Source organism: Orycteropus afer, unplaced genomic scaffold (assembly GCF_000298275.1).
Source record: "Orycteropus afer afer isolate SDZICR_OR568_19922 unplaced genomic scaffold, OryAfe1.0 scaffold00215, whole genome shotgun sequence".
Classification (NCBI taxonomy): domain Eukaryota; kingdom Metazoa; phylum Chordata; class Mammalia; order Tubulidentata; family Orycteropodidae; genus Orycteropus; species Orycteropus afer.
Window position 1 is genome coordinate 422,163 of NW_006921802.1, and position 12,265 is coordinate 434,427.

The 12,265-nt window shown below is 41.5% G+C and overlaps 1 protein-coding gene across 1 annotated transcript in view; it reads left to right on the forward strand.

Moving 5' to 3' along the window:
• Positions 1-12,265, forward strand: part of SNX25 (sorting nexin 25) — a 255,337-nt gene that overhangs the window by 84,087 nt on the left and 158,985 nt on the right. Inside the window, exon 4 of the mRNA XM_007948369.2 lies at positions 9,043-9,215. Within this exon, the coding sequence (XP_007946560.2) occupies positions 9,043-9,215 (173 nt within the window). The remainder of the gene's footprint in view (positions 1-9,042; positions 9,216-12,265) is intronic.

Below are 12,265 nucleotides of genomic sequence, written 5' to 3' on the forward strand. Positions count from 1 at the left end.
GGGAGGCCTTCAATGAGATGGATTGATACGGTGGCTGCGATGATGGGCTCAAGTATAGCAGGGATTGTGGCGCTGGTGCGGGATTGGGCAGTGTTTCGTTCTGCTGTGCATGGGGTCACTATGAGTCGGAAACAACTCTACGGCACTTAACAACAACAAAAACAACAGCTTGTATAAGACAAATAGGACACATTTCTTCTATGTACATCCAGAAGCTGGTTTCCAATTTAGTGCAAATCAATATGCGTTCAGTTGCTTCCTTTCCCTTTTACTACCCAGTGTGCTTCCTTTGCAACTGCTTAGTGTTATTCCTCAGTATTGGTTATTCTAAGGATCTCTTACATTTTGCCTCTTATCTGGAAGAAATAATAAAAATAATATCATCTCATCCTTTCTTGAGTCGTTATCAAATGCTATAGGAACCACCATATGACTCAGCAGTTCTTTCAGAGACCTGAAAGCAGCTACCCAAACAGACATGTGTACATCATTGTTGATTCACAGTAGCCAAAAGGCATAAATAACCAAAATGTCCATCAACAAATGAACAGGTAAACAAAATGTACTGTGGACTATTACTCAGCCATGAAGAGGAATAAAGTCCTGATAATATGCCACAATATGGATTAATCTAGAAAACACTATGCTGAGTGAAATAATGCAGTATTTGTCGTTTTGTGATTGACTTACCTCATTTATATGAAATAAATAAATCCATAGAAACCAGAAATAATTAGTGGTTATCAGGAATGGGAGAGGGAGGGAGTTTTGCTTAGGATATTTTGAGTTTATCTAATGCTGGTAAAATGATCTGAAAAAAGATAGGAAGAATGACTGCACAAATTGAAGGATATAACCAATGTCACTGAATTATACATGTAGAAATTGTTAAATTGGTGTATGTTTTGTGTATATTTTCACAATAATAATAAAGATGCTATGGGGAAGGGAAGTATAGACACTGTTCTGGTTACCTGTTGTTGTTGTTGTTATGTGCCGTCGAGTCAGACCCGACTCATAGCGACCCCTCCTTGGCTTTCCGAGGCAGTATCACTATGGAAGTAGATTGCCCCATCTGGTTACCTAGTGCCGCTCAGAAGGAGAGTAGTTATCTTCAGAGGACGGCAGATGCTCCAAAATCCCAAGGGTCTGCATTGCGATTCACTAATAGGGACCTACCAAAGACTCCAAACAGCATCTCTATCTGCTACAGATACTTCAGGCACCATTGGATCAGCCGGATCATATGGCCCAAGTGGCAGAGCAGCCTGCACAGCAGCCTGAACCTGTTGCAGGGCCTTCTGTTGCTCTAGACCCCACTGAAAACTAGTAGCTTTGAGAGTCACTTGATAAATAGGCTGCAGCAACACACCCAAATGAGGGATATGTTGCCTTCGAAATCCAAAGACACTCACCATATGTTGTGCCTCCTTTTTAGTTGTGGGGGAAGCCAGATACAATAACTTATCCTTCACTTTAGTGGGAATATCTCGACATGCCCCACACCATTGGACCCCTAGCAATTTCACTGAGGTGGAAGGTGCCTGATTTGGTTAATTTCCCACCCTCTAGCATGCAGATGTCTCACCAATAAGTCTAGAGTCATCGACAGTTTTTCCTTACTAAGTCCAGTCAGCATAATGTCATAAATAATAATAGGCCAGTGTGATGTCTTGTGGAAGGGAAAGGCAATCAAGATCCCTATGGACTAAATTATGACATAGTGCTGGGTAGTTGTTATACCTCTTAGGTAACATTTTGAAAGTATATTGTTAACCTTGCCAGCTGAAGGTAAACTGCTTCTGATGGAAATTGAATGTCTTTTGAAATTGGTATGGAGAAAAAGGCATTGGCCAGATCAATAGCTGCATACCAAGTACCAGGAGATGTACTAATTTTCTCAAGCAATGAAACTGCATCAGGAATAGCAGCTGAAATTGGAGTCAACCACCTGATTAAGTTTACGATAATCTACTGGCATTCTCCAAGATCCATCTGTTTTTTGCACAGGCCAAATAGGTGAATTAAATGGGGATGTGGTGGGAATCACCACCCCTGCATCCTTCAAGTCTTTGATGGTAGCAGTAATCTCTGCAACTCCTCCAGGGATGTGGTATTGCTTTGGTTTACTATTTTTGTAGGTAGAGGCAGTTCTAATGGCTTCCACTTGGCTTTTCTTACCATAATAGCCCTTACTCCACACCTCAGGGACCCAATGTGGGAATTCTGCCAATTGTTCAGTGTGTCTATTCCAATTATGCATTCTGGAGCTGGGGAAATCACTACTGGATGGGTTCGGGGACAAACTGGACCCATTGTGAGACGTGTCTTAGCTAAGACTCCATCAATAACTTGACCTCCATATGCCCCCACTCTGACTGGTGGGCCAGAATGATGCTTTGGGTCTCCTGGAATTAGTGTCAGTTCAGAGCCAGTGTCCAGTAATCCCCGAAAAGTGTGATTATTTCCTTTTTCCCAGTGAACAATCATTCTTGTAAAAGAGCTCAGATCCCTTTGGGGAAGGTTGGGAGAAAGATTGACATTATAAATTTTTGGCAAAGTAGTGAGGTTCTTCCTCAAGGGGACCTGGCCTCTCCTTCATTCAAGGGGTTGTGGATCTGTAAACTGACTCATCTGGGCATTGACTGAGAGGCCATAACTCTGTATTCTGGCAATTCAGTGTAGGCTGCTGTTCATGTGACCTAGAATTCTGTCTATACATATCAAGTAAATATTTAGTAGGTTTGCCATGTATTTCACTGCTAGGAACACCACGAGCAAGTAGCCAATGCCATAATTCCACATGACTCAGAGTATTCTGATTACTGTTCTGACTCTGCTGTCCATTATGGTAACCACGCCCACCTTGCCTTTGTTGATTAACTGCTGCCACTTGGCCCCTACTACTACAGGGTCCAATCAGCCCCATTGTAGGTAAGTGTCTTAGTTCAATTAGGGCAGTTCCCACTGTCAAATCCAGCTTACATAAAATAACAATCACAGCAGTCTTCAAGGATGTTGGGGCTCCCTTCACAAATTTGTTCCTCACTGTCCATGTGAAGGTGTGTCCTCTAGACTCTCCATTTCTGGCTCGAGGGGTGTAATCTGATAAATCCATTCTAACAGGCCAGTTTCCCTGAGCCTCTGGATACCTTCTTCTACATTATAACAAGGCAGAGCTGGTACTTCACCTTGACTTAAGGTTGTTGTTGTTGTTGTTGTTGTTAGGTGCCATCAAGTCATCTCTGACTCATAGTGACCCTATGCACAGCAGAACAAAACACTGCCTGGTCCTGAGCCAGCTTCATGATTCTTGCTATACTTGAGCCCATCGCTGCTGCCTCCATGTCAGTCCATCTCATTGAGGGCCTTCCCCTCTTTCGCTGACCCGCCACCTTACCAAGCATGACATCCTTCTCCAGGGAATGGTCCCTTCTCACAACATGACCAAAGTATGTGAGACGAAGTCTGGCCATTCTCGCCTCCAAGGAGCATTCTGGCTGCACTTCCTCCAGGACAGACCTGTTAGTTCTTTTAGCAGTCCATGGTACTTTCATCATTCTTTGCCAACACCACAGCTCAAAAGCATCAATTCTTCTTTGGTCTTCTTTATTCATTGTCCAGCTCTCACATGCATGTGAGGCTATTGAAAATACCATGGTTTGTGTCAGGTGCGTATTAATCCTCAAGGAGACATCTTTGCTCTTCAGCTCTTGAAAGAGGTCCTTTGCAGCCGATTTGTCCAGTGCGATAGGTCATCTGATGTCCTGACTGTTGCTTCCGTTGGCATCGATTGTAGAACCAAATAATGTGAAGTCTTTGACAATTTCAATCTTTTCTCTGTTTATCGTAATGTTGCTTATAGGACCAGTTGTGAAGATTTTTGTTTTCTTTATATTGAAATGTAGTCCATACTGCAGACTGTATGCTTTAATCATCAGTAAGTACTTCAAGTCATCCTTACTTTCAGCAAGCAAAGGTGTGTCATCAGCATATCTCAGGTTGTTAATGATTCTTCCTCCAATTCTGATGCCAGGTTCTTCTTCATATAGTCCAGCTTCTCGGATTATTTGCTCAGCATATAGGTTGAATAAGTATAGTGAAAGGATACAACCCTGATGTACTCCCTTCTTGATTTTAAACCAGGTAGTGTTCCGTTTTTCTGTTCAAACAACAGCCTCCTGGTCTATGTACAAGTTCCTCATGAATACAATTAAGTGTTCTGGAATTCCCATTCTTCTCTATGTTATCCACAATTGTTATGATCCACACAATCAAATGCTTTTGCATAGACAATTAAACACAAGTAAACATCTTTCTGATATTCTTTGCTTTGAACCAAGATCCATCTGACATCAGCAATGATATCCCTTGTTTCACATCCTCTTCTGAATCCAGCTTACATGTCTGGAAGTTCTCTGTCAATATATTGCTGCAACTGTTTTTGAATTATCATCAGTAAAATTTTACTTGCATGCAATATTAATGATACTGTTCGATAATCTCCACATTCTGTGGGATCACCTTTCTTTGGAATGGGTACAAATATGGATCTCTTCCAGTCAGTTGGCCAGGTAGCTGTCTTCCAAATTTTTTCGCATAACCAAGTGAGTGCCTCTGGTGGGGCATTCATTTGTTGAAACATCTCAGTGGGTATTCTGTCAATTCCTGGAGCCTTGTTCTTCGCCAATTCTTTCAGTGCAGCTTTAACTTCTTCCTTCAGTACCATTGGTTCTTGAACATATGCCATCTCCTGAAATGGATGAACATCAACCAGTTCTTTTTGGTTGACACAGTGACTCTGTGTATTCCTTCCATCTTCTTTTGATGCATCCTGCATCTCAATATTTCGCCCTAGAATCTTTCAGTCTTGCAACTTGAGGCTTAAATATTTTTCCTCAGTTCTTTCAGCTTGAGAAATGCCAAGCATGTTCTTCCATTTTGGTTTTCTAACTCCAGGTCTTTGCACATTTCATTATAGTAATTGGCTTCATCTGCTCAAGCTGCTCTTTGAAATCTTCTGTTCAGCTCTTTTATCTTGTCATTTCTTCTATTTGCTTTAGCTACTCTTCGCTCAAGGGCAAGTTTCAGAATCTCTTCTGACATCCATTTTGGTCTTTTCTTTCTTTGTTGTATTTTTAATGACCTCTTACTTTCTTCATGGATGATGCTTTTGATATCCTACAATTCTTCTGGTTTTTGGTCATTGGCGTTAATGCATCAAATCTACTCTTTAAATGGTCTCTTAATTCAGGAGGGATATATTCAAGGTCAGGAGCTCTGGTAGCATAGTGCCTAAGGCATTTGACTGCTAACCAGAGGGCTGGAAGTTCAAACCCACTGGCCACTCCTCAGAAGGAAGATGGGGCAATCTACTTCTGTAGTGATACTGCCTCAGAAACCCAAGGAGGGGTTGCTATGAGTTGGGTCCCACTCGACGGCACACAACAACAACAACATATTCAAAGTCATATTTTGGCTCTCACGGACTTGTTTTAATTGTCTTCAACTTCAACTTGAACTTGTGTATGAGCAGTTGATGGTCTGTTCCACAACCAGCTCCTGGCCTTGTTTTGGCTGAAGATACTGAACTTTTCCCTTGCCTTTTGCCACAGATGTAGTCAGTCTGATTTCTGTGTACTCCATGTGGTGAAGTCCACGTGTATAGCCACTGTTTGTGTTGTTGACAAAAGGTGTTTGCAACGAACAAGTTGTTGGTCTTGCAAAATTCTATCATGCAATCTCCAGCGTTATTTCTGTTACCAAGGCCAAAGTTTCCAACTACTGGTGATTCTTTTTTGTTTCCAACTTCTGCATTCCAATCACCAGTGATAAGCAACACATCTTGATTGCTTGTTTGGTCAATTTCAGACTGCAGAAGTTGATAAAAATCTTCAATTTCCTCATCTTTGGCTTTTGTGGTTGGTGCATAAATTTGAATAATAGTAGTATTCACGGGTCTTGCTCGTAGGCTTATGGATATTATCCTATCACTGACAGCATTGTACTTCAGGACAGACCTTGAAACATCCTTTGTCATGATGAATGCCACACCATTCCTCTTCAGTTTGTCATTCCCGGCATTGTAGATCATACGGTTGTCTGATTCAAAATGGCCAAAACCAGTCCATTTCAGCTCACTAATGCTGAGAATATCAATCTTTATGTGTTCCATTTCATTTTTAATGACTTCCAATTTTCCTAGATTCATACTTTGTACATTCCATGTTGCGATTATTAATGGATGTTTGCAGCTGTTTCTCCTCAGTTTGAGTCATGCCATGTCAGCACATGAAGGTCCTGAAAGACTTTATCCGTATCATTAAGGTAGGCTCTATTCTGATGAGGCACATCTTTTCCAGTCCTATTTTGAGTGCCTTCTGACTCAAGGGGCTTGTCTTCCTACTCTGTGTCAGACAATGTTTTCAAGCCATTTGTAAAGTTGCCCAGTAATGTATCAGACAGTGTTTCTGTGCTATTCGTAAGGTTTCCCTGGCCAGTTTTTGACAAGTGCATGGCCTCCTTCTTCTTCCTAGTCTGTCTAGTCTGTAAGCTGCATTGAAACCTATGGACCATGTGCAACTCTGCTGGCATCTGAAACACCAGTGGCACAACCTCAAGCCTCACAGCAATGTACATGCCCCACAGGATGACAAACTGACAGACAAGTTTTTCTCCCTTAGCTGTTGGAAACCTCTGCACCCTCCCCTTACCTAATTCCTACCTGGAACCTGCTACTTTATGTTCCCTGGCCGCTTCCTCCGTTTCCTGGCTCTAGGAGGGTTGGGGCTTAGCCTTGCCTCCCACCCCTTTTTACCTGGATATCCTGCCATTCCAGAGGTCCCTGGCCTCTCCTGCTCCTTCCCTTTCGTGGATCTAGGGGCTTGGGGCCTAGCCTTGCCTCCTGCCCCTTTTTACTTGGATATCCTGCTGCTACAGAGGTCCCTGCTCCCTCCGTTTCCTGACTTAAGGTAGGCCACTGCATAATCCTTGCTTCAGTAAGCAACCAAATAAACAATTAGATCCTTTCATAACCTCTTGAGCTGAAACATTGAATGAAGAATCTGTACTTAGTGGGCCTAAATCAGTAAACTCAGGCTGATCCAATGGTACATTTCTTGCACCATTATCCCACACCCTTAGTAGCCATTCCCATTCATATTCTCCAGGTTTCTGTCTGTACATACTAGCAAAATCAAGTAGGTCTTTTCAGGTGTAGTGTATCACCTCCTCATTCACCCTTTGTATTTTACCTTTTGGGGATCGCTTGGACTTAAGTTTAGTTAGAGGTTTAGCAGCAACAATGGGTGGTTGGGAAAGTTCCTAGAAAATTCAGCAATGTCTTCCATGGCATCTACCTCAAGCAGTGACCCAGCTGAGGTGCTTTCTGTGGGCAAGGGAAATACAGAATGGGAGGTTGAAGAAGGTAGTTCTGAATATCACCTACGACCATGTGACCAGTTGCAGAAATGAGGACTGTGATTGTTATATTTCTTCACTGTATATGTGCATCAGATATTTTTGTTTCTTTTTGTTATGAACTGTGAAATGTAAACAAGATTAATGTGTTTAGGTTGTACGTGTGTTAGCGTATCATGTTGGGCGCAAATAAGACTTTATAATTGTCCTTATTTAGAGATTATATGGTTGGGCAATCCTACTTCCGTAGTGATACTGCCTAGGAAACCCAAGGAGGGGTCGCTATGAGTCAGGGCCGACTCGACGGCATATAGCAACAACAACAACAACATGTGGTTAAGAAGATGTATACAACTGCCAAGTTGACAAGGGGTGGATTGTGATAGTTGGAACTGTGTGTCAATTTGAGTGGACTACAATTCTCTGTGGTTTAAGCAGTTGTGACATGGGTTATTCCCATGATGGGATTGAATGTATATGTTTTGAGCAGCCAATCAATTGAAAGGGAGTTTCCCTAGGAGTGTGGACTTCTTCCAATATGTTTATGGACATCCTGGGAGAAGAGACACTCTTCTATGGATCAGGATCCTTTTGTGCTACCTTCAACTGTCCATGTGCGAACAATTTACCATTTGGCCTCGAGATCTTGGATTCATCATTTGTTGGAGTCAGCAGTCAGTATACTGCCTGCCAACCTTGAGCTCGTCAGCCCCTGTGGCTGCATAAGTTGGAAAAAGCCTCCAGCTTATGTTTGATTTGAGAACTGGGGACTTGCTAGCTTCTATAAGTGTGTGAGCCATTTTCCTAAGAAAAATTTCTATTTCTCTATATGTATATATAAGTTTTACTTGTTTTGTTTCTCTAGAGATCCCAGCCTAATACAGACACTTCTACCTTTTTACTGCTCTTCACCCAGGTCTTCTACATGTTTAGTCTTGGGTTGGAAGTGGGTCGGGAAAATTCCTGATCAAGATTGGCAAAACTGGTTAGAAAATACTTGTGAGCCTCACCAAAGGCAGTTGGCCACCAAATCATGTAGCATCCAACATGGAGTATTCCCTTAGTAGTAATACTAAGACATTACTAGAAATACCTACCCATAGACTTTTTTAATCCATGACCACCCTGTCAGGAAAGCTGACTAGTGTCCCTATTTAATGTTTTGTTTAGTGTTTTTTGAAAGATGAAGCTGTAGGTCATATTTAAGGAGAAGATTTTAGAAGACTTAAAAACAAATTTGTTAAAGAAATAGTTTTCTGTGTTTCTGCTTTGATTTTGGAGTTATCTGGAACTGTTGACGCTACTTGAGGTAGTTATCACTTGATTTGAAATTCTAAAACAATATTCCCTCTTAACCCCCCCCCCCAGTAACTACTAATAATTTTTGGTTTCTGTATAAATAGAATCATTTGCATTTATTCTAGGGTGAAATTGTCAGATGATTCTGTTATTGAGGAAATCAGTGATACCACTGAGGAGGTGACACAATTATTAAAACCAGTATCTTAAAAAACACTTTTTCTTTGTCCATTTGAAATATTTTTTACCTAAATAATGGTATATGACTGAATTGTTTCTAAGAATTATTTCCCTCCTCTTTTATCTATTCATTTATTGTTTTAGACATGAAGAACAGCCAAGGCCTTTTGTGCTGCATGCATGCTTGAGGAACTCAGATGATGAAGTAAGATTCCTGCAAACATGTTCTCGGGTTCTGGTATTTTGTCTCCTCCCCTCAAAGGATGTCCAGTCTCTCAGCTTACGTATAGTGCTTGCAGAAATTCTCACAACAAAAGGTAGACTTGCAAAATTGATATTACTAATGCAATGATAACTGTGCAAACTAATGTTCTTAATACTAATATGATGACTTTATGACACTTGTGTAGTCTTTGTTGTATACTGGGGGATATGTGGCAATTAAAATCTTTTCACAATTTTAAGTTTAAATGTCACATCAAAAGAGCATCATTTGGCCATGTTAAGCTTAAAATTTTTATGTAACAGATGGCCAAATGCACAATTCATTCTGTTGTTTATTTTGACACAGGAAAGCCAATCCTTATGCTCTCCACAGGGAAGCATCCATTTTGGATAGCTTTTGAGTTATCTAGGCCAATAATATATGTATCAATGAAATGATGTTATATATTTAAACTTCAGTGTTGTTGTTGTTGTTATGTGCCGTCAAGTCAGCCCTGACTCATAGCGACCCCTCCTTGGGTTTCCGAGGCAGTATCACTACGGAAGTAGGATTGCCCAGCCTTCCTTCCGAGGAGTGGCTGGTGGGTTTGAACTGCCAGCCATCTGGTTAGCAGGCAAGTGTCTTAGCCACTATGCTACCAGAGCTCCAATTTCAATGTAGCATTACTTAAAATACCTTGCTATATGATTCATTGATAATGCTTATACCTAATTTTGTGAATTTGGGATAAGTATAAAAGGAACTATGCCACAGTAAGGTTTTCACTGGCTAAGTTTTTTCAAAGTAGATCACCAGGTCCTGGTCTTAGCCTGTCTTAGTCTGGAAGCTCCATTGAAACTTGGTTACCATGGGTGACCCTGCTGGTATCTGAAATACTGATGTCATGGCATCCTATTACATACATAGTCCTTCAGTATCAGCAATAATGAATGGATACATAAACATCAAGGTGAGAAGATATGCGAAGGGGAATGGCATCACAGCCATGAATATATATAGGTTGGGCAGAGGATACCTCTACCTATGTGCAAAATGGGTATTTGGGTAGTGTCTTTTAACCCCTCTTCATTCCATGAGAGGGAGACACAATCACCATCAGCAGCATCAGCCCAGGACTGATCCCTATGAAGCAGATGTCAGATATGCTGCCACAGTCTAACCTTCTTATCAATTCTAACACCAGCCATTCCATGCCACAACACTCTCTGCTTCTCTACTGGGTTCTATAATTTGTTGCAGTGGCCTCACAGAACTCACAGATAATACTCAGGATTATGTGGTTTATTAGAGAAACAGCGGGTCACAATTCAGAAATACTCAGGATATAATACTTTGATCAGGACAGCCTCCTCTTGGTCATGCCCAAAGTCACACCTCTATTTGGCCCTTGGCCTCTTGGCCTGGCCTCTGTCAGACTCAGGAAAGGGTTACAAAACTCTTTCAGCTCTGCTAATAGGTGCATCCTTCTGCCAGTAAGCCTCCTGCCCAAAGGCACTCAGCTTTCTCACTCTGTAGGTTGGCAAGCCCACTAGTTTTTCTTGTGCTGGTCTCTTAGTTCTCTTGCCTCTGCTGCCACAATCTTTCTGCTGCCCTCTTAATGCCATCTCAGCTCCGGGATCTTGGGTCCAAAGACGTGCTTCATCTCTGCTGCTTCTCTCTTGATGGCAGTGAGAATCATCCCTTCCCATTTATGAGGTAGCTCATTTTAAACCTAGTGGAATGGCAAAACTGACCAATCCTCACATAAGTGTTCCACATACCTTATTTGCACAGTGCCATCCCCACCACCCCAGTCTGTCAGTTTGTCGTGCTGTGGTGGCTTGCATGTTGCTGTGAGGCTGGAGGCTGTGCCAGCAGTATTTAAAATACCAGCAGGGTTACCCATGGTGGACAGGTTTCAGCGGAGCTTCCAGACTAATAAATAAGACAGACGTGGAAGAAAGAAGGCACCATCCACTTCTCAAAGAATTAGCCAGTGAAAACCTTATGAATAGTAGTGAAACACTGTCTGATACATTACTGAAAAACTTGATGAATAGTACTGAAACACTGTCAGATATAGTGCCAGAAGATGAGGCCCTCAGGTCAGAAGGCACTCAAAATACAGCTGAGGAATAGTTGCCTCCTCAGAGTAGAGCTGACCCTAATGATGTGGATAGAGTAGAGCTTTCGGGACCTCCATTTACAGACGTGGCATGACTCAAGATGAGGAGAAATAGCTGTAAACACCCATTAATAATCAGAACAAGGAATGTACAAAGTATGAATCTGGGAAAATTGGAAGTTGTCAGAAATGAAATGGAATACATAAAGATCAGTATCCTAGGCATTAGTGAGCTGAAATGGATCAGTTTAGGCCATTTTGAATGAGACAACCATATGATCTACTGTGCCAGGAATGACAAATTGAAGAGAAACGGTGAGACATTCATTGTCAGAAAGAGTGTTTCAAGATCTATCCTGAAGTACAGTGCTGTCAGTGATAGGATAACATCCATACATCTGTGAGGAAGACCAGTTAATACTACTACTATTCAAATTTATGCACCACAACCAAAGAGGAAGAATTTAAAGAATTGTTACCACCTCCTGCAGTCTGAAATTGACCAAACATGCAATCAAGATGTGTTGATTTTCACTGGTTATTGGAATGCAAAAGTTGGAAACAAAGAAGAATCACTGGTAGTTGGAAAATAAGGCCCTGGTGATAGAAATAACACTGGAGATTGCATGATAGCATTTTGCAAGACCAATTACTTACTCATTGCAAATACATTTTTTAACAACATAAACAGCAGCTATGCATGTGTACTTTGCCAGATGGAGTACACAGGAATCAGATTGACTACCTCTGTGGCAAGAGGTGATGGAGATGTTCAGTATCTTTAGCCAAAACAAGGTCAGGAGCTGACTGTAGAACAGACCATCAACTGCTCATGGGCAAGTTCAAGTTGAAGGCAATTAAAACAAGTCCATGAGAGCCAAAATAAGACCTTGAATATATCCCTCCTGAATTTAGAGACCATTTAAAGAATAGATTTGATGCATTGAACACCAGTGACTGAAAATCAGAGGAATTGTGTGATGACATCAAGAACATCATCCATGAAGAAAGCAAAAGGTCATTAAAAAGACAGGAAA